The sequence below is a fragment of the Melanaphis sacchari genome, unplaced genomic scaffold (assembly GCF_002803265.2).
Source record: "Melanaphis sacchari strain LSU unplaced genomic scaffold, SCAv2.0 Contig47_pilon_pilon, whole genome shotgun sequence".
Taxonomy (NCBI): domain Eukaryota; kingdom Metazoa; phylum Arthropoda; class Insecta; order Hemiptera; family Aphididae; genus Melanaphis; species Melanaphis sacchari.
In genome coordinates this window covers 909224-932756 of record NW_020271320.1, presented here as the reverse complement: position 1 = coordinate 932756, position 23533 = coordinate 909224, and the positions used below count along the sequence as shown (strand labels likewise).

General features: G+C 21.9%; 3 protein-coding genes across 3 annotated transcripts; 1 reads left to right on the top strand and 2 right to left on the bottom strand.

Moving 5' to 3' along the window:
- Positions 1 to 357: 357 nt before the first annotated feature.
- LOC112598354 lies at positions 358 to 4613 on the bottom strand. Its single transcript, XM_025344779.1, has 5 exons — positions 4449 to 4613; positions 3801 to 3899; positions 3581 to 3705; positions 1329 to 1524; positions 358 to 464 (listed from the first exon to the last, which is right to left on the bottom strand). The coding sequence occupies exons 1-5, from the start codon at positions 4501 to 4503 to the stop codon at positions 358 to 360; spliced, it is 582 nt and encodes a 193-aa protein (XP_025200564.1). The 5' UTR covers positions 4504 to 4613.
- Positions 4614 to 7525: 2912 nt separating this feature from the next.
- LOC112598334 (denticleless protein homolog B) lies at positions 7526 to 13743 on the top strand. Its single transcript, XM_025344748.1, has 9 exons — positions 7526 to 7846; positions 8549 to 8776; positions 9646 to 9831; positions 10317 to 10424; positions 10588 to 10690; positions 10778 to 10989; positions 11360 to 11589; positions 12299 to 12482; positions 13370 to 13743. The coding sequence occupies exons 1-9, from the start codon at positions 7792 to 7794 to the stop codon at positions 13681 to 13683; spliced, it is 1620 nt and encodes a 539-aa protein (XP_025200533.1). The 5' UTR covers positions 7526 to 7791; the 3' UTR covers positions 13684 to 13743.
- A 2461-nt stretch (positions 13744 to 16204) lies between these two features.
- On the bottom strand, positions 16205 to 22536 carry LOC112598314 (tRNA (cytosine(34)-C(5))-methyltransferase). The gene is made up of 16 exons (XM_025344722.1): positions 22351 to 22536; positions 22113 to 22199; positions 21478 to 21683; positions 21193 to 21370; positions 21029 to 21113; positions 20793 to 20933; positions 20410 to 20533; positions 20212 to 20342; positions 19561 to 19753; positions 19247 to 19474; positions 18486 to 18618; positions 18002 to 18079; positions 17769 to 17910; positions 17547 to 17696; positions 16552 to 16617; positions 16205 to 16314 (listed from the first exon to the last, which is right to left on the bottom strand). Exons 1-16 carry the CDS (start codon positions 22417 to 22419, stop codon positions 16244 to 16246), a joined length of 2082 nt encoding a protein of 693 aa, XP_025200507.1. The 5' UTR covers positions 22420 to 22536; the 3' UTR covers positions 16205 to 16243.
- Positions 22537 to 23533: the final 997 nt, after the last annotated feature.

The following is a 23533-nucleotide window of genomic DNA, read 5'->3' as shown; positions in this document are numbered from 1 at the left end:
CTAATAAATCTTTTATATAGTTTTAAATGTTTATAACTTATTAAATAAAGTAGGTAACCAACTACTTGTGATAAAAATTCTAGACAGAAGCATTTCAAAACAAATAAATACAAATTGCATATATTAATAGAATAATTATATTATTTAACATATAGACAATCTACATTTTAATAAATATTATAATAATATAGCATATATAATATACATATTATATAATCTGACAACAGAAACATAAAAGATATTACTATATAATTTTCAATAAAATAATGTTATAAATTATAAAATATATTTACAATACCATAAGATAAGACTTAAGATCAACCATAAAGTATATAAATGAATAATAACAAAACTATGTCATTTCAATCCATTAACATTTTTTTTTTCACAAAAATTTTTTAATTTAATTAAATCTTTGCTTAAAAATGTTATTTCTTTTAAATCTTTATCTTCAATTAATTCTTCTGCAAAAAAAAAAAAAAGAATACAAATGTACTATTGTGTTAATAAATATAAATAATTAAGTAAATACTCTAACCAAAGCATACTATAATTAGTACTTTAACTATAATAAAGTTATTTAAAACAAGTAAGGTTAGGTTAGGGTTAATTCTAATTCTTAAATTAAAGTCACAAATTTTAATTTGACGCATATTGATAAAAAAATAAACTATGAAATGTAATGTAGTCATTTTGTATTTCATAATTATTATTAAAAAAAAAAAAAAAATAATAATCAAAATAATTACAAAGCTAATATTATAAAAAAAATACCAATCAAATGTATAATAAATAATAATTACAAGTCACGATATTGGATCAGAACAGTCAATAGTCATAAAAATAACTTGACTCAAGCGTAATTAGAAAAAGAAGAGGCTTAGAATGTTTTGAAGCCCACTCTACTTTTTTGGACAATGTGGTTATGTTTAAGAATATTATAATATAATGACATTATATTTGTTATACAACTTTCAAAATATCAGCCTCTCTTAATTTAAAAATAGTCATTCTCATAGAACTTTTACCAAAATTATTATTTATCAATTAAAATTAAAATTTTAAATTAATTTTTGTGAATAATTAAAATTAGATATAATTAGGTATTTTGTAAAAGTAAGTTAAAATATAAAGTAATTCATTAAGCATGCTACATTCAATACTTTTTTATTATGGTTTATAAACCTACCCTTATACTCTACACACATATCTAAACTCTTTTTTTCATTGAATGTGTTTATAATATTTTTAAAGTAAATAATAATAATAATAAAAAAAAAAATAAAAACCATTAATTAATATATTAAATAAATTGAATTTATACATACTAATTTCTAATATCAAATGAGATGACATAACATTTTCTTTGTCTAGTGCTTGCAATGTTAAACTTTGTGTCCTCATAATTTTCCTTAATAAATCACAAATACCATGTAATCTATTTAGTATGATAACTTGAGTTTGAACTTTAACGAATAAATCTACAATTTTACATTTAAGTAGTTCAATTGATGATTGTAAGTTCTAAAAAATACAATAAACAAGCATATTACTTCATTTGTATAATACATGAATATTACTTAACAAAATAAAATTTTGTTTTTGGTTTAAATATTATTGGACAATTCATTTTTTTTTACTTCAAAGAAAATAATTATAGCCGGAATTTAGGTACTTTAAGCCACCAAATTAAAAATTTACCTATTTTCTTATTAATATGTTTAAAAATATATTTTGTATTCATCTTAAATATCTTTAGCAAAAATGATTGACAATAATAATATCCCCAATAATACGCACTTTCAAAAAACATACAGTTAACTTGTTGGTTATTACAGAATACAGTATTCAACTCAATTAAGAATAACTGTTGAAGTTCTTATAGTTTTAAATTGTTATCTATTCTTCTACTGATTTTAATTAAAGAAAATGAATGTGTTATTAAACATAATGCAAAATTAAATTCCAATAAAATAGTCATTTAAATTTAACTTCATTAAAATAATTATTTTAGACTCGTCTTAAAAATATCTAACAAAACTTCAAAAAGTGTTAAACTAATAAGTTAAGATTTTTCATGTAAAAAAAAAAGTTTTTGATAGGAAATAATAATAAACAAAAAAATAATTTTTTTTTAATGATGAATCTGGTGGTAACATTATACTTTTTAATAAGGATTAAATTAATAATAAAACATTTCTTTTTATAACTATTAAATAAAAATAAAATGATATGTATAAAGATAAGCAGATTAAAATTTAAAATGGCATTTTTTTTTTTGATAGAAATTTTAAATTAATTGATCTGAATAAAAAATATTGAATTTTTAATTTTCATCTACTGTATTTAACAGATAATTTGTAAACAACATTTGAAAAGGAAATTATTGAATTGAAATTTTTTTTTCAAGAAACAAAATATACAAAAATACTTTTTTACAGGTCATATTCATGCTTTATATATGAATATGAAACTATACTGACATGAGTTTGAAAACAAAATTAAAAAAAAACTATTAATATTTAAAAAGAATCACAATATAATTGACATCACATTTTCATGTGTTTTGTCAAATTGAACAAGTTGTGCATGTACATGAAAGCCACAGCTTGTAAGTATGCCTATGGTATACAATAAATAAATAGATACAATAAAAAAAAAAATGTCAACATAATTTATTTATTAAATGGTACCATTAAAAGAAATCATAAACTACAAATAAAGATATTGATAAATAAAAATAAAACTCTAATAACAACATGATACAAATAATAAATTAATTTAAAGATTTCTTCGTAAAGCTACTAAATGCATTACTCTATAATACTGAGAATGAGAAACTTGAATACCACTCAGTAGAAGTGGAAATTGAGGGACCTTTACAAGAGAAATTGACTGGGAAATAAATGGCCTTAAAAATGATAAGGCAGAGAACTATAGAGGTATTTTTCTATTAAACATAGCTATAAATTCTTAATGACAGTAATATTAAAAAGAATAAATACACATGCCTAAGATATCAGAAGTTATCAATGCAGTTTATGAAAAAATAATTCAACCATTGACCACGTCAATATTTTGAGATAGGTTAGGTTTATTATGAATATTATGAATTTGATAAAAACCTATGTTTAGTATTTATAGAATACAAATTGATATATGATAGAAGAAATTTAAAAAAAAATAGAAATACTTAAAATACCAAAAATATAATTTAGATATAATGTAAAATGTAATTTTATAATGACTAAGAACCACTTGAGATAGAATAAGTGGAGAATCATAAAGATATCATAAATGGCATATAGATAAACAAATTAATATACTAATTTTCAAATCTTTAAAAATATTGTTCTCTATAATTTTTATAATGGGCAATATTGCCAATATTAATCTATGACCACTTAAAAAGTATAAAAAGAGATTTTTGTGAATACGTTTTATCTATATTGTATGCAGACTAGAGAGGGAAAACAAAAATTGCACTGATATTGATATATATTATATAATGTAACCCAACTCTAGTATAAAACATATTGCAACTTAATATTTTTAAATCATGAAGTAATTATATATTTACCTGGATTTGTGATGATATTTCATTTATAATAGATTCTAAGTTTTCAGTCCAAGTCACTTGATTAAATAATTCTTCATGGTTATTATAAGTTTGTTCACATATAAGTTGGTCAACATATTCTAAACCTAAAATGTAATTTATTGGATAGATTTTACAATTGATTACCTAACAACAAAATTTAAAAAATATATATAATAAACAAGCTATCATTTTTTTTTACCTTTATTTAATTTTTTCAGCTGCTCTTCTGCAGTAAGCTGTACAACAATATTCTTACATTTATCTTCAGTATTAATAGGTATAAATTGGGAAAGATAATCTAAAAAATAAATAATGTATTATTTAAATGCTAACATTAGTTCAATAATTATAGATCTTAAATTATAAATCTGATTATGAACTAGTAAATTATAAATAAATTTATAATTATAAATAATTATAAAAATATTTGATTCTAAAAACTTGTCATCGGTAAATGATTGCATATTTACAATCACATAATAATTATATGAATTTGTGGCAATACTCAATAATTCCTCAAAAAATTGTATAGTTATTGACTATTGTTATATAATGAGTGTATCTGACTATTACTTTTAAAATGGATCAATTTTTATACATTTCTAAAAATAAACTAAAATACAAATATATAAAAAATTTCAAAGAAAGCAAGGAAAATTTAACTTTATTCTGATTCTATTGAATAAGTGACTTTGTGTAATAAAATAGAATATCCCGATAAAAAAAAAAAAAATGTTTAAAATATATTAGATACCAAAAATTCAATAACATTTATTTAACTAATCTAAAATATTTTGTAGGTAATGTTGAAATTTATTAAATAGATATGTCATTTATTTTAACTCACCATCTTCTAATATTGTTAGTGTATTGGATATATCAGAAATATTTGGTGAAGCCATTTCATAGACTATTCAATTTTTAACAACAAAATAGTCAAAAGAAAAAAAATTAATATTAAGTTTTAATAGTTCAAAGTAACATAAAAACAGTGTCAGTTAATAAATTTATTTTTTCGAAGACGTATACTATAGCCCACAAGGCATAGATAACAACGGTGACAACAGTTATCATTTATTAATTGTATTGCTTATCACTAGATTACAAATTCACAGAATTATTCTAAGACTGTGCACAATAAGTCAATAAACCTTACACTGAGTATAATAAACCATAATGTCTTTATTATATTATTATTTATTATTGAGTATGAGGTATTGACAAATCCGAATTAAGGATCGATTGGGCCCCAGAACACCATAAACTTGATGGGACCTTTCAACTTTAATTTCAAAAGAATTGTATCACTACATTTTAAAAACTGTATATTATTGTAGAATTTTGTCAGCACAATATATATATAAATAATTATTTAATCATTTATTATTCACATATTAATTATTTATAAACACTGTATTTGTTAAAAAGAAAAACAATTTAATATTTATTATAATTTAGTAATTTTTCGTAGTATTAAATTAAGAACATTTTTATAAAAATATATAATTATATTGGTGATAAAGATGTCCCCTAAAATTAGTAGGCCCCGGGCCTATATTAGTGTCCAATTTTAAACTTCTTGGATCAAAAGTAAAAGTAGTAGCACTTTTAGAATAACTCAAAAATAAATAACCGTTGATACTTGATATTTTCACCAAATATTTACCTATATGTATAATTTTTTAAATATTTTGAATCTTCAATGTATTATTATAGCCATTTGAAATTATTTAAAAAAAAATAATTTCAGTATTTAATAATTGAAATTTGTTTAATTTATTTTGTAGTTATTTACATGCTATAACTTATAAACAATGATTAACTTCATTATTAATTGTATTGTTTAATGAAAACTCTTAGTACTAGTTTTGCATATTATTGAGCTAATGTATTATTATAAATAGGTCAAAATTAAAATTAAAAAAGAATATGTATTCTGTTTTATTCAAAGTCCAATTTTACGTGGAATTTGGTTATCACATTTAATTTAAAAACATCAAAAATCTGATTTTTTTGTTTATTGAATTTCATTAGATGATATAAATTGTAGATGAGTACAAATATATGATTTAAAAACAAATAATTAAAGTAAATGAATCAGCTGAATCCAAAAATTTGTGAAAAAAAGAATTTTTAGATACAAATTTCTTTGTTATATCTAATTATTTTTTTGTCCTAATTTGTTTGAATAAAAAAAAAAAAAAAGATGAATGGATAAACTTAAATCTAAAATAATACTTCAGGTATTAATTTATATTAAGTGTAATATATAAAACTCATAATTATTTAACAATTTTAATTTATAAACAACATAAACATTTAAAAAAAATTTCAATTTTCTTAAGACTATTATTATAATTCATAATTAAATAAAAACGTTTTTTTGAGATTAATTTGTAGTTCATTAAATATTGAAATTATTGTAAATTTTTTATTTTTATTTTAGTTAAGCATAATATATGTTACTATCAAAGTAAATTTAATTACATTGTCTGAACATTATGATACAAATTACAAATGATACAGTAGCAGGGCTTTGTTTACATTGCTCAATTTTTTGTGGGCATTATACATTTTTAGTATTTCTTACAGAAAAATAAGTATACAGATGACTTTGTCTTTTTTGATGAATATTTTTGATATGTGCTTGTGCCCTATACAACGTAGTTAATAAGTTAAAATAATAATAACTTACATTGTTACATGACAACAATAACTTAAGCCGGTAAATGGTAATATGATATAGAATATTTTAAACCAGTTCAAACTCCATGTTTTAACAGATCAGTCAAATTTTTATACATTTGTTATTTTAAATGTTTTTAAATAATTATTTTTCTTTATATTTAAAATATTATAAGAAATTTAATATTTTTATGAACGGAAATTTTTTTAATAATTTTTACTTAAGTAAGTTAAATTTATGAAATGCAACAAAAAAAAATTATTTTAAATAATATAATACTATAATAGTATTTTATGTGATTTTAGTACTTTAAAAAACAAATTTTTAATTAAGATTTCAACAAATATAACTATTTTAACATTTATAGTATATAAAATTTATTAATTGAAAATAACAAGGTTTTAAACATTTTTATTCAAATTTCCCATTGTATTTTAGTTATTACGTCAATACCTAAACACTATTTTAAATCATATCCATTCTAGTCAAGATATGCACGTCATCGTGTTCCCACAGTTTTTGCGTTTCTGGGTTCATGTAAACATACAGTGATCTATTATCTTTATTGTGTCAGAACGACGTATCTCCCATACGTAAATCCTTTAGATTATTCAACCAAATTTATCTGGTTATAACTACTTCAAGGTTACTTGGACCTAATCAATTGAACTATTCCTAAATGAAATGCATTTTATAATAAAGAAATATAAGAAACGATTTATACCATTGACGTATAATGGTAAGTACAGGACACACCAGGCCTATCCATAATTATATGAAGTGTTGTTGTACTTTACTCTCCCACTTTACATTCTGGAATGTGTTTTCTGTCTACGTAACAATATCCGGGCACATAGCAGCACATATGTACTTCATTTAGTTCACTGTCTTAGTTGGGTTTAAATGTAGTATGTTCCTACTTAATAAAACTCACAAATATAAAGACTTAATACACGCTAGATTGTATTAACTATAAATTTATCTAGTAAGTAGTAAGTACTAAGTAACAATAAGTATTAACTATTAAGTAGTATTATTATTTATTATTTTACTAGCTACAAAGATGATCATTAGATAACACATAATCACAATTTCACTCAATTTGTGATAATATAATTTTTGTTGTTATTACCATTACAACAAATAGGTTATGGTTCTAAAAAGAGCGGGAATTTTACTGAAAAAGTACAACAGATGTGGCTTAATCAATTACAAAATATGATTCATTTGGCATTTCGAATTTTCGACTCATTATTAATCTTATCGGTTCTGTAAATAATGAAAACGTTGTTCTTCGTCTAATTGTCTGTGTAAGATAATTTATTGCAATTAAGTACTTATTCTTAATTAGCAGTATAATTATGTAGCAATTTCATCAACGATAATTTCAGTTTTTGATACTCGTGAATGTTAAATAATATCACTACCATAGTATCGAAAAATCGTGTTTATTGCTGATCATTGTTTCCTGGTTTTAATTAACTCAGGATTCATTCGTGGAATCATGAAATCGAATAATATACTCAATTATTTAGAGAAAAGACAACTTGGCTATGCCGGTAAGTTTAGCTATCCCATTTCTTAATTCATGTGTCCTTTTTTGCACAGTTGATGTCTAAATTTCTGAGTAGAAATACTGTTCAATCTTTAATAATATATATTTTTGAGGATTTTTTTTTCTTGTTTTAAATTTTATTAATTTAGGTGTAATAATTTTTAATTTGTATAAATATAAAACAACATTTCATTAATAACACTGATAATTCTAATAGAGTATAAAGATAAAATTATTATATTAATGTAAATTAATTTTATTAATAAAACTGTGAGATTTAAGAATAAGACATATGAGGTAAGTGAGTTATGTGAACAAATATCATTTAAATATTTAATTAGTAAATAATAATAATTTGCAATAAAAAAAAAAAAATTTCGGGATGCATATGTTGCTGAAAATGTTGATTAATTTCTAAATTATTATGTTTTTGTTAAACACAAATACTAGTTTGTATTTTTCTTTTTTCATATTTTTTTGTTTTACTGTGAAATTTATAAAAATTAATTTCTTAAGTACTGTATGTGTTCTATGTAGAAATTGTTAAACTAGATTAAAAAATGATTACTTCAATTAACTCAACTATAGAATCCTATTGTTAACTTAACAATTTCCTTCATCCTTGGATATTAGTATATTTTTGTTCTAATATAAAAATTATTACTTTTAAATTGAATTTATTATTTTATTATTAATTTGTTTTAAGGATTTAAAAGTAAATTGAATGACACATTTATTGATAAAATTGGTTATAAGCCTGTAGCAAATGATGACTTCTGCAATACAAATATTGATATTGGGAATACTTTTGCTTGTAAGTTCAGCAGGAATAAAAACAATTTACATATAGTTGGTTGTTCAACTGAACATGGAGAAATAATTGTTCAAAATACTATTGGACATTATAATGACCAAAATATACAATTTCAAAGGAGTAAGTTCAATAATTAATTACCTACTTACCTATTTAATTTTTCAAGGTTTTAATTATATTGAAGTCTAAATTTAAAATTATTTTTATTAATAATTTAGCCATGAATTTTTGGAATAAATGCAGTTTAGTGACCACGCTTAATTTAAAATTTTCTTTTCAAATTGTATTGTTAAGCATTGGACCTAAAAGCATTGACAAAACTAGGCATTTGTAAAAGGATAGGTCAAAATATTTTAAAGTTGCTCTTCTCTTTCAATAAAAATTATTAGTAATTCAAATTAGTATATTTTTTAATGTTATAAAAAAAAACCTACCCCTATATATATACAATTAATACTTTGGCTTTGTTTTTTTGTATAATTATTTAATATATGTTGTAAATATTAGTATATTTTTTTATATTTTAATTATGCTGACCGTAGTTTTACCTATACCTGAAAGTGTTAGAAAATTGTTGTTCATTTTTTAATTTGGAAGCCAATTAAAAAATAATTTTGGAGCCATCTCAGATTTTTAAAATTAATATGTACCTATTCATAATATTCTCAACTTAATTTTTGCTAAACAATTTTTAAAATACCCTGATGTTATATTTTAACAAAAAATAATTTGTAGTTAATTAATTATAAATTATTTATAGTTTTTTAACTAAACATACAATTAAAAAAAAAAAAAAAAAAAAAATGGAAAACAAGCGAGTAAATTGCATTTATATTCATTTAAATTATATTAATTGTACCCAAGAATTGTTGTGTTTGATATTATTGGTATAATAATAATTTTGTTATTGAACAACATTATGCTTATAACACAAATCTTAACATTAAAATTTCTTTTACCATTGTATTTATTGTAATTTTCAAAAATAGATGTTGTACATGACAATGCTATTTTTAACTTTGCATGGGCTGAGCCACAAATGAAATTAATAACAGCCTGCGGAGACCAATCAACCAAATTATTTAATTTAAGTCCATCAGGAGTCTTAGATGAAGAAAGAGAATTTATTTATCATTCATCTGTTAAAAGTGTAATGTTTTGCCCTGGATCTTCAGGTATGAAAAAATTACATTTATATTACTAATCAAGATACAATTTTATCACTTTTAAATGTTTTATTATTTTTAAAATTACATACTGTAATAAATATTTTTATATTCATCTGCATAATTTAGTCATGTGACTACTTATTGATCTTTTATATTTCTAAACAAATGATAAATAATAGTATAAAAAAATAATTAAGATGATGTCATTTTAATAGTTTAAACGAATATAAAAATACAAGTTACTTCAATGGTTATCCTATAATTTGACTATAATAATTGATTTTATGTTTTCTTCAATATTTTTTTTAAGTTCTATATAAATTTAAATAATATTTTTTCTCTTATAGTACTATAGTATTTTTATTCACTTTTAACTTTTTAAGGATTTATTTTTTAGCTAAAAAAAAATATTCTGCATGAGTTTAAAACGATGTAATGAATAAAGATTTATTATAAAATTGTAAATTTTTATTAATTATTGTTATCTATAGATGTATTTTGTGGTGGAGGTCAAGATAGTTCAATAAAAATCTGGGATGCTCGCATAAATAACGGTAGAAGAGTTTTGGAATTTGAACATACTATACCTAATACACATGGTAAATATAATTATTAGTTATACTGTTTTTTTGGTATTAAATATTTAATTAAGTGATTTTTTTTTTATTCTTTTAATGATCTACATTAAAATACACTGATTTAAACAAAAAAAAAAAAATATATTGAAAAAAATGTAATAATTTTTACTTTACTATATTTTAGGCACTTATGAATCAAAATCTAAAAAACCAAGTAAAATTTATGGAATATCTTCTTTGATATTTAAAACCGATCAAACTGTTATATCCTGTTCTTCTTTAGATTAGTTAGTGTTTATTTATTATATTTTAATAAACTAACAAATATGAATACAAAATAAATTATAATTTATTCAATGAAATATTTTTTTTAGTACTATAAAATTATGGGATTTACGTAAAACTTATCGCCAAGTAAATGGTAATATAGAACCATTACCACTTAAAAAATATTCCAATGGAATGAAAAATTCTCCACGATTTAATGGTTATTCAGATATAGTATCAAGTCCCCAATCTAATTTGATGTATGCAAGTTGTATAAATAACGGTATTTATAGTTATTTATTGGATTCTGAAGAAACAAGTATGCATATAACTTATTTATTTTAAATTTTTGATGCTTTTAGATTATTAATAATTACAATATTGAGAATGTAAAAGTGTTTTATCTGTCTGATATATATATAAATTTAGTTTGAGCGAACAGTTGAATTTATCATAATAAAACGTTATCATTCTATAAACTAAAAAAATATATTTTCCTTTTATTAGAAGAAATTTGTAATATCATTTTTTGCTTACTTTAATATTATTATTATTATTATTCATACATTTTTTATTAATTTAACTAATTTAGCTTAGTACAATTATATTTTCTTTATCTTAGTTGCTTTTCATTATGTTATTAATATTATCCTAGTAATGTATCTTATATTTGTATTATTATTTTTCAGAACCAATATGTACATATTTTGGTCATTGCCATGAAACTGGATACTCTAAAATTAGTATAAGTCATGACGGTCGTTATTTGTTTAGTGGTTGTATGGACTATATAGGCATGATATATTTGACAGATTTTCCATATGATGATCATCCAATGTTTCAAATAAATTGTAGTAATTCATTTTTGAAAAAAGAATTGAGTGCTTCAGATTGGTGTGCAGATCTAACAAGTATTAAAGTAAGTTTTCTTTTATTTATTTTTATTTTTATTTGTAATATTATTCGTTAGTATTTGATAATGTATTTTTTAGTTTAAAAAGAAATTGAATTTTATTGTGATTTTTATTTTTAATATGTGATCTAACAAATTTTAAAATAATGAATATATTATTAAAGGTGTACAACTATCTAGTTTATTATTTATATGATAATATATAGTAGTTATAAATTACTTAAAAATACTGGAGAATTATGATAACCAATATTATGAAGTAAAATATATTTATCATACAATTTTACTAGATAACATGTATTTATTATGAGTTATTATTACTAATTAATATAACAAAGAAATCTATTTCAAAATTAAGTAATTTATGCCATTAAATACAATTTAATTATATACTAATTTCTTAAAATATTAATTAGCATGAACAAAGATTAAAATATTAATGGTTATATTATATTTATTTTAATAAATTGAAATAAAAATGTGATTTTTATTGGTAAAATAGGTAAAGTTGTGCATTTGGTAATAAAATTGTTAATTTTAAAAATAATTTTGAGATAATTCATATGTCATTTCAGTTTAAATATTTATTTTTTGATCTAAGGAACTTTTTTACACTGATTTTATTAAATTTTATGATAGTTTCTAATTTAAGTAAAATGTTGATCTATTTCAGTAATAATTATCTAAATATTAATATGTATTTTTATTTTTTAAGTTTGTTACAAGTAGTGATTCAATGCCTATAGTATGGTCAATACTTACTGAAGAAGAAAGAAATTCTGTAGACACTTCATTTCATCAAACTAAATGGTATCCACCAAAAACTTTGTCAACAAAAATATCTACTATTCCGATCAAATTCAAAACTGAACTTAAAGAAAAATATAAAAAAGAAACTGGTATGTACATTTAAAAAAAATTATTTATTAAATTATTTAATTTTCTATCCTATTTCATAATCAAAATCGATTTTATAAATATATCGTTGTACATGTTTATTGTAAATATTGCTTCATTTTCTAGACTTTAGTCAATAAGAACTATCCTGATTCAATCACAATCCCACATATTTCTCCTATTTTTACTTTTTCTTTTTAATTAAATTTGAGCTTTTACCAATTGATTTCATAATCTTTTATTACATTTCTTTTTATCTTATTTTGGGTCTTATCAAAGGTTTTTTCCACATAGACTCTTTATTACTGCATTTATAAGCATATTTTCACTTTTTAAGCATGTTCTCCCTATTATAATCTTCTCATTTTTCATCTTTATCATACTTGTGCTTTGGAATAATACCTCTACCTTTGCATTTTCTCTGTTATCCACTAGTTTCATCCTCCATTTTTAGTAGTATTTTTGTAATATTTTCTTTAATATTGAAAATTTTCTTATTAGCTTTGCTATGTTTCTGCTGCATATAGGATTACTGAACACTTCTAAGTGATCTTTTATTAGTTTTTTAATTTGATAATGACCATAATATTCATAATAACCACATATTATTTCTAATACTTCCTTGGCTACTAAATTTAGTTCTATTAAAATTTTTCCTAAGTATATGAATTGTTTAACCTTATTGAAACTATAATTATCAAGGATGTAATTTAAGGTAATAATTCTCTTCTACTGTTCTGCTGACGATTATATGTTATATTTTGTTTCTTTATTTCTTTTGATATAAACTTATCATTTGTAGAACATGGTTTCTATCATTTATTTAAAAATTAATTTTTAGAGAAATAAAAGCCTTTACTATTAATATTTCAATTTTTCTAAATATTAGAGGAAACAATGAACAATTGGGATATTGAAAAGAAAAACTTTGTTCCAAATGAAGAACATTTAAATGTGACTCCTAAAAAACCATGGGATGCATTATTTAGTACAAAGGCAACATCTCCATCATCTATATCATCTCAGCTTGAAATCACACCCACACATTCTACACTTGTGGCTCCTAATCGAATTCCTGAAGCGGTTACACCAACTTCAAGTAAAAAACGAAAAAAAAGTACTTTATCCCCTAGAAGTTTAATTGATCAATACTTGGTGCCAAAGAGCAAACGTGAAAAATTGGATACTATTAATGAAATATAGTTGTTAATTAAAATAATCAAATAAATCCAAAGATTATATTATGTGGACTGATTAATTTTATGTATGGTCAGAAATTTGTGTTAAAAAAAAAAAGATTCTTTTTTTTATCGCATTAATTTTTGATTTGTGTGCCTATGTAAATATTTTTTTAAATTTTGTTATTTATTAAGTACATATATTTCTTATTTTATATTTAATTAAAAAAAACATGATGTAATAAGTTGAAATATTATTTTTTGTTATGTTTATTTGGGTATCATATTTGCTATCCCAAGTTTAGTTGTAATAACTGAAAAATGCTGTATACATTTTGTAATTATTCAATATAAAGGTTATAATATTGGATATTTTGCCAAAAATATTATTATTAACGAATCATTAAGTTCATAAGTAGAATAGAAGATATATTCAATAAACTGAAATGTATACATTTTAATATATGCTATTAAATTAAATTTGGTTATGAAAAAAAAAATGATAATTCTTGATTAACTTTGTTTAAGTTTATTGCTATTTGTTATATATTTTTAGTTATATTCTATTGACTTATTTAAATAGCGAAAAATTTGTAAGTTTTTAATCATACATGATGATTCTTTATTATAATACACTCATTATTTTAAAAACCATCAACATTTTTGAAAATATTTCATTCATATAACTTACAGTAAAAATAAAAAAAATAATTATATTTTTATAGTTAGTTTTTAATTATTTTACCATTTCTGAATGGCAACATATAATTTTAATTTCATATTCTAATGCAATTTATTTGTTGGATTATTTTGATATATAAGATCGAAATCTGGACGATTAGTTTATGAATTATTACATTTATAAGTTTTTGTAAGTGGAATACTAGACTGACATTTTGTGGGGTATGCCCATATCACTCTACACAAGTTAAAAACTACTCATCTACATTTCGATTTTTATGTATTTAAATATTTCAAATAATATTTTGCTTCAGGATATGAAATTAAAAATGTGTATTGATATTCAAAAAAGTGAAAAAGAAAAAATTGATATCGATAAAATATAAATTTTTTTTAAAAATGTTGGTTCTTGAAATAATGAGTGGTTCATGCTAAATGAATTGTCATATATGTATTATCTTTATAAATTTTAATCATGAGTTAATCATAGTTTCTTTTCTTTCTTTAATTAAAACTTATTTGCATGTCATATTGTTATTAGAAAATATTTTAAAAAATAAGAAATATAATTACTTCTATAAATATTCAATAGAAATAAGATTTTCTATACTAAACTTTTGTAAACATCTATGCAAACTGCTGTATATTAAATACTTTAATGAGTTGTTATGTAATAAGTATTAAAATACATTGCAAATATTTATTTTTTATAAAAAGTATATTTTACAATGTTAACACAAAATCTAATACTCATGAGGTTATGTAATTTTAGCTGTTTCTTATTGTTGATTGTTTTGGAATAAAATTTCAATTTATGTACAAAATTAATTTATGATTTATATTTTATATTTTCATTTACAAAAAACTGATATCAGCAACAACTCTACAAAGCATTCTTATTATATGACAATAGTTTATTTACAAAACTATGTGAAATGAGGTTTATTCAGCATCAACAATTGAATGTATCAAACATTACTCTAAAAGTAATCTATAGAATTTTCATTAAATGTGGGCAAAGTAGTTTTAGAACCTATAAGACAAGTATAATATACAAAATGAATTGTCTTTTATCTTAAATAAGAAACTTAGTGACCATTTTTATTATGGGTTAAATAACTATTTTAATTCTTAAATAACAATTTATACCAGTGAGATTGCGTTACTTAGTTTTATCATGTAAAATACTTCACTTTTTGTATATACCATTTCTTCAAAGTAAGCCTATATTAGTGGCATACATTCAGATAAATTATAGTCGATTTAACATATCAACATTATTTTAAAGATTGTGAGTTATTTTATACGGTTATTGACTTATTAAAAGATTAAAGATTGTTGTTTGACATAATTAATAATTATATCTTAAATGTATTATTAATAAGAAATTGAACTGTTAAGTAATACTATTATAGTATATACACTACAATCGCATAGCATTTGTCTTTTAACATTTAAGAATTTCAGTTTATAATAGTATTTTAGATATTTGAATCTGTCAATCTAGGATTTATGTTAGTAGTGCAGAATACATAAATGTGTTGTCTTTGTTTTACTTAACACATAAATTAAAACATTTAATATTCAGAAGAATTCAAAATCTAAAAATACTCATGCATTTAAATTTAATAATAAAAAAAATTCACTTTAATATTAAAAATAACACAATAAAACAGATTAATCTCAACGTCAAATTTGCTATATAATGTTTTAGCAACATGAAGACAATACATGCGAGTATAAAGACAAAATAAGACTATTTTAATAACACATGATAATTTTTTTAGTTGTAAATGAAGAAATTAAATTAACTATTTGCATTTTATCTTTGTAAAGTTTTATTGAAATAATAGTTATTAGACAAAAATTATTAAAATATTAAAAACAATATTTACAAAATCATATTATTGTTTTTCTTTATTTAAATTTTCACTCTGTATTAATTCTTCATTAACTTGAACTCCTGGAGCTCCATCTGAAAAATAAAATCAATAAATTCAATTCAATTCTCATAATTTTACAATTATATTTTGTATCTATTGTTTAAATCAAACATACACAAATTATCTAAAACAATAACTAAACAAATTTTAATCACTCATAGTTTTTATTTAAGTGTAAAACATTTTCTAATCCAAGCCATTAACCATGTGTATTTAGCGAAGAAATATTAAAACAATTAATAAATTAAAATGCATAAAAAAAAATTTACCTATGTCAATTTCGCTTTTGTCTTCTGATCCATCTTCGTTATTTTCTTTTTTAAATTTATTCACATCTAAAATAGTACAATTATTAAATTTAACTTATAATTCTATATAATATAGTTAATTTTCAAAAGATTTTAGTTTGAATACATTTTTCACTAGATTTTATTTTTATTTTTGATTATGACCATTAAATACTATTCAATATTTATTTTTTTGAATACTTTAATTAAGTTGATGTAAAAAATAAAACAGGAAACTATATTATTTTATTTTGTCTTGTATAAAAGTACAAAATTTAAAATTACATAATTAGCATATTAAATATTATTTTTCTAAATGTTTTATGTTTTTATATACATTAAATAAAATAATTAAATTAAATAAAAAATATAAATTATACTTTCACTAACAATTAGTTATAATTTATGCTTATAAACTTAAATTATAATTATATAGATACTTAATTATACCTGTATATCGTATATCATGTAAAACATATTTTAAAAATTATGTATAAAAAAACTTTTATTCAATTTATTTTAATTTTCTTTCATAAGTTTTTTTTCTGCAGAATCATGTTGTATTTGTGGTAGGTAAAAAGATAAATTGTACTAAATTACTAAATAATAAATTATCAGTTATACCATTTTAAACGCAATATCTATCAGTGAGGTAAATATTACTATTATTTTTGATTTAATTAATAAAAAAAGTTGCCTTTTAACAATTAGTGATGTTATTATTTTATATGGCTACTATATTTGAACTAATCTCAATATTATTAATGTTAATTTATAGCCATAGCAGTTATATTTTAAAGTTTTAATACCTAAGATTACACAAAAACATTTTATTAATAAATACCCATTCTGTAACTAGAGTTTTTCTTACGATAATGATAATTAACATTGGTGGAAATGAATAATATTATTAATATCTAATTAACTTTTATTTCATTGTATAAATAAAATTTAATAAGCAATAAGTAGTTTATTACCAAATTCTGAGACATCAACTCCGAGTAATCTCAAATAGTGTAATCTACATTCGCCATTTATATAAGCTTTCAGAGTTGAAAATCCTTTCCAACCAACCAGCTCAACTGAAAAATCTTTGTCTACCATGTTCAGAACACAACTACCAATACCTATTAAAAATGAATAAATAATTCAATAAAGTTATACTACTAATAATTGAATTATTGTAAATAATTGATTACCAAAATTTTCTAGTATGTCTTTTGTGGCCTGGTCTAATGATGTAACTTGAATTGTTGGATTTTTCAGTACAGTTATCAAATCAGTAAGTGTTAATTGTAACCGCCTCTTTTTTCCTATATAGGAAGATATTCCAGCCAAACCCTAATTTTTTTTTATACAATTTGAATAATAAAATAATTTTATAGTACATAAAAAATAAACTAAAAATAAAATATTAAATATGTTTAATTACTTCTTGAGCAAGCCTAAAGTTACATTCCATTGATTTATTATCACAACGAACAAATGTTTTTACACCAGTATTAATAATCTACAAAATAAAAATATAAATGTACATACAACAGTTAGTTCTAATATATATTATAAAATATTCATACAAAAAATTGTAGTAGTAAAAATCATAACTCCAAATTTTGTTATAATTAGATATTAGTATAAAACAAATTAATTTTATTATTTTTATATAGACCAAATAACAAACCATATTGATCAATAAAAAAAGTCCACAATGAACAAAATAATGAAAATTTTTCTGGTATGTGATTACCTTAATCAACTGCTATAAATATATATGGGCACAAACATATTGCTTAATTCTATCAACTACTTTGTTAGATTTAAAATTAAATTTAGGTTTTTTCGAAAAAAAAAGATTAGATACAACATTTTATTTCAATCAAATAGGTAATGAAATAAATAATAATTATATCGCTTACCTTTACGCGGTCTTGATTATTCTTTACAATATCTTTTACAGAGGTTGATGTAAAATAAATATTTTTTTTTTTACCCACAGAACATCTTGTAAGTAAACATTGAATAGGGAAATCTTTGAGTTCATAAAAATCTCTGATAAAATAAAATAAATATATAATTATAAAAAGGTATTTAAGATAAAGAAGTTGCCTATGATGTATGTATAATACTTGTTAGTTAATTTACAACACAAATCCTGTTTGAAATTTCTATAATTTTAAATAGTACTTTAGAAAAATTTTAATTGTTTTCGTTGAATTTTAGATATAAAATCAGATTAGGTATATTTAGTGCCAATGTTTTAAAAACTTTATAAATAATATATTTAGTGTTAGTATATATATTTTCTATAAGCAAGATTTAATTTTTTAATTTTTAGTTGTTGTGTAAGTACCTATAATGTTGTGCTGAATAACAAATTTCCTTGATTTAACAGAATATAGTTTTTTTTAATATTTATTAATTTTAAGCTTTATTACAACTTTAAATATGTAATTCAAAATAAATATAATTATTTTTTAATCAATATTTTTAATTATTATTATTATTTATCTAATAATGACACAGTAATATGAACACGATAAAATCTCATTACTGTTTACCACCCAACATGATATAATACAGATTCCTTGCATGACTTATTTGAAGTTAATAAGATTTAATAGATTAGTTATTAGGTAAAAATTTTCTTTTCAGTATTTATAAATATAGAATTAGGTACCTAATTTCTGGCCAAACTGGATCATCAACATTTAAAAATATAAATGGATCTTCTCTATAACCCTGGTATTTATTTTTTTTTGGTTTTCTTCTATAATTGTTGACTTTTATTTCATCTATAAGTTCGTCAGTTTGATTTATACTTATTTCCCATGGCAACGGCTTAATTTTTTCCATAACAGCTACAAAAAACCCTCCAGTATCTTGATGATGAGGTAATATACGAATACTATAAATAAATAAAAAGTATAAAATAAATGAAAATTTTAATTTTAAATGTTTTAAAGAATAGAACACAAATTTTATTTGTTTTACCATCTATCCAAATTGTATAAATCTTCTTTAAGAGGAAACATTTGAGGCCTAATTTGAGTATTCCATTTTTCTGGAACTTCTTCAAAAGTTTTATATACATCCAAATCCTTTGATACCACTATCCACTGAGAGAGACCACTAACTGTTTTTAATCCTGGTAGTTTATCACTTGCATTTATTATAACAACACTACCTATTTCAAAATAATAACATAAAATGAATGAAAATTTAGTTTTTTCAAATTATTATACCATGTTTAATTATTTATTATTGTATAAGTTGTAAGCATTATTAATTATTACTTATTGATCAATAGTTAACAATTTAATTGTCTATAAGATTACAAAGATTTTATATCAAATAAATAAAATTTATTCACAGCACAATAAAGAATTTAATAATAAATGTTCTGATACAGTACATTGGTGAACTATTGGTGTTAATTTGAAACATTTATATTGTTATTTTATATACAAAACAATTATTACTTCAAAACATTGAAAAAAAAACCCATGTGGTAATAAACAGTTTTTCAATATTCAAAGAAAATAATGATGAATTTAAAATTTATTATGATAAGCTACAAAAAATAAAATTACAATATAATATAAAATTTAATCTACACTAAATAATAAAAATACTAAGTAATACCTTGAGCTTCTGTCATTATGCGCTGAACTACTGCTTCATTTTCAACGGGATTAAATGAACAAGTTGAATAAACTAAACGTCCCCCAACATTTAACAATTCTAATCCACGTTTTAGTATACGAAACTGTATTCTAAAAAATGTAATACACAATAATAAAATTATTTTTATTTTAGAGAAATAAACAAAATAAAACTAACCCATGTAAGTTGTTTGCATTCCCAGGACTCCACTTAGTCCAAATATCTGCATTCTTTCTTAATGTACCATCACCAGAACATGGTGCATCACATAATATTTTATCAAATTTTAGAATAGAATGTCCTAAAAAAATAAATTACTATAATACATTTAGCATAAATTAATATAATAGTAAATTAATTAAATTTTTTATAGATTATTATTAGATTTTTTTGTTTAAATAATTTGAGGATTATGCTTAATAAGTAATAAATAATAATAAACAAAATAGATAAAAATTAGATACTACTAAACTTTGAATAAATAAAATGTCATTAATACTATCAAAATTGATTTTATATTTTTTTAATTTTGTAACAGTTAAATCATAAGATATATCTACCATTTTCATCCAAATTCATAACAGGTAAAACTGTAGCATCGTGATTTGTAATAAGAACATTTGCACTATTTAATCTTTTAGCTTGATGAACTAACATATAACATCTCGAGTTATGAACATCATTGGCCATAACTAATCCATCTACATTAAAATAATGGTGAATAAATAATCAAAATAATTCATGATGTTATTAAGTTAAAATATTTTTTTTTATTATTATTATAATTATTATTTACCTGGAACTGAAGAATTAGAACCTGAATACAGAGCTTCAATAAGTTGTGCGGTTTTAGAACCAGGAGCCGCACACATATCCAATACCTAAAATAAATTATTATCATTTTAATTCAAAAACATATGAAAATGCAAATGCAATGCTTATAAATAAAATAATTATAACCTTATCACTTGGTTTTACATCCAATAATAAAGGTGGAATCATGCTGACTGTTTCTTGTCTAGAAATATTGCCATTTCCAGTTTCAGAAATTAGAAAATTATGTAAACGGTAGTAAGCTTCTGAACCACGAATATCTTTACGTGTAATTTTCAATTGCCATCCCAATCGTTGTGGGTACCTGTAATCATTTTAATAGTCATAATATTACATTAAAATGTATTGATAATAAAGAAAGATAAATGCTGTACTGTATTTAAAATATTGAAAAATTTATATTAAACAAACCATGGTAAACAAAAAGGTTTACTGTTTTGTTGTTCATCACTTAGCTCTCCTTTAAGTAAATCTGTAAAAAAAACTCCTTCGACCAATTTTAACATTATTTTTGCTTCTGCATCACAACTAGCAGTAATACGAAAGGAAGTAGGTAAGTCAGTTTTTAATGTTTCTAAAAAAGTGTTCCATTCATCTTCTGGACAAATGTTTTGCATCTAAAATTAGTTAAATAAAATTCATTATGATATAAATATAATAAAATACCCATTTATAAAATGTTTATCACCAGGCCCGGACTGGGCCACTGTGCTACAGTTCTACAGTATAGTAGGTCATTCACCTTCAATATTATAGTGAAATACTTGAGTTTTTTTAAACAATTAATGAGTAAAAAAAAAAAATTATCTATTTTTTAGCCGCTTGCTAACTGAGAATAATAGGCCAGTATTCTCCCAGTCCGTCCCTATTTATCTATATAATAATGTTTTTAAAATTTATACTGCTAAAGTGTCATATACATTAGCTTTAAAATTAATTTCTAAATTTATATTAAGCCTGTCCCATTTCATGATAAAAATAAATAAATAAAGCCAATATAAAAACAAATATTTACGAGTTCTCTAAAAAATATTACACATCATTACCTTATAATACTGCACAAATTTTTCATTTTCTCGTATTGTTGTTTCATAAGGTTTACGAGTATCTTCATTATGATTTTTAGTATTCAACTGAAATCAAATACATAAACACAAAAGTAAGAATAATACATGGTAATGAAAAACATGAGTATAATTTATTGAAAATATACATTTTCATATTATATCTTTATTATAAATAAATAAATAAAATATAAATTTAATGATAAAAATAAAAATTTACTCCTTCTTTCAATTTTCTTCTCCTTTTCGCAAAACTCGCGTTTGAACCACAGTTTCTCTTATTACCCATCGTATTATATTATGAGAAAATTTAGTCTTAAATCTAAAATGTATGATTGCACACGCCACACACTAAGGAATGGACAAATACAATAACACGTGTGTGTGTAGAATTCAAAAAAAAAGTAATCAAACATTATTCTACATTATTATCAAACATCAACACATTTTATTATTGATAACAACATATTCACACATACACAAGTCAACGCAACCGGTACACATCGTTTACTGAAAAGAAAGCAGTATTCTCAATTTTTGTGAAAATAAATATTTTTACAATGTTTAATATGTTTATGTTTATTAAATTTATAAGCTAATTATATTATTATTGGTAGATATATTATGATATTTATTTATTGATTTATTATCAAATCAATTTTTATTTAATATTTAGTACAAAAATAAAAAATAATATCATGGAGGTAAATCTTAAAATATAAACATTTCGTATCGTATTAAAAATTAGTTAACAAATTATTTTATGTAATAATAATTTATGCTTATCTGTACTTAAAAATTAAAATAGAGTTATTATGTTTTAATCGATACCAATAATTAAAATTGGAGTGTCTCTCTATTTATCTAACCAGTCTTCGAATTATATGATTCGATTTCTACGAGTTTTTCACAAACAAATAAAACTGCATATGACTTAGCAAAGTGATCTAGATTCTAGGCTACTATTTACCCGAAAATATTTATATTTTTATTTGAACGAATTTCAGTTTTACTACGGAATTCCGTCTAATAAGAGAGTTGTATAAATATATAAGTGCGTCGTAGACGGGTCACGGGTGTACCTATATGTACATTTTTCATTTTTGTTTTGATATTACCGTTTTATTACAATGGAAAATAATATTGTCTTATTTCTTAGTGAACCATCGACAACTACATACGAGATACTACATATATTTACTTTCTGTAAGTATTTTTTAAATTATGTAAGTGACCTTATGTGGCGCGGTGATTGGCCTCAGTCACTAATATGTTCTGAGGTCAAGCATCGGCCGGCATCGCTAGCTCTTGGATGGGAGACCACCCGAGTTCTTAGTGATAAATCCATGACGCACACACGTATTCCAACCCTACTAATAACCAAACCTTAAACAAAAAATATT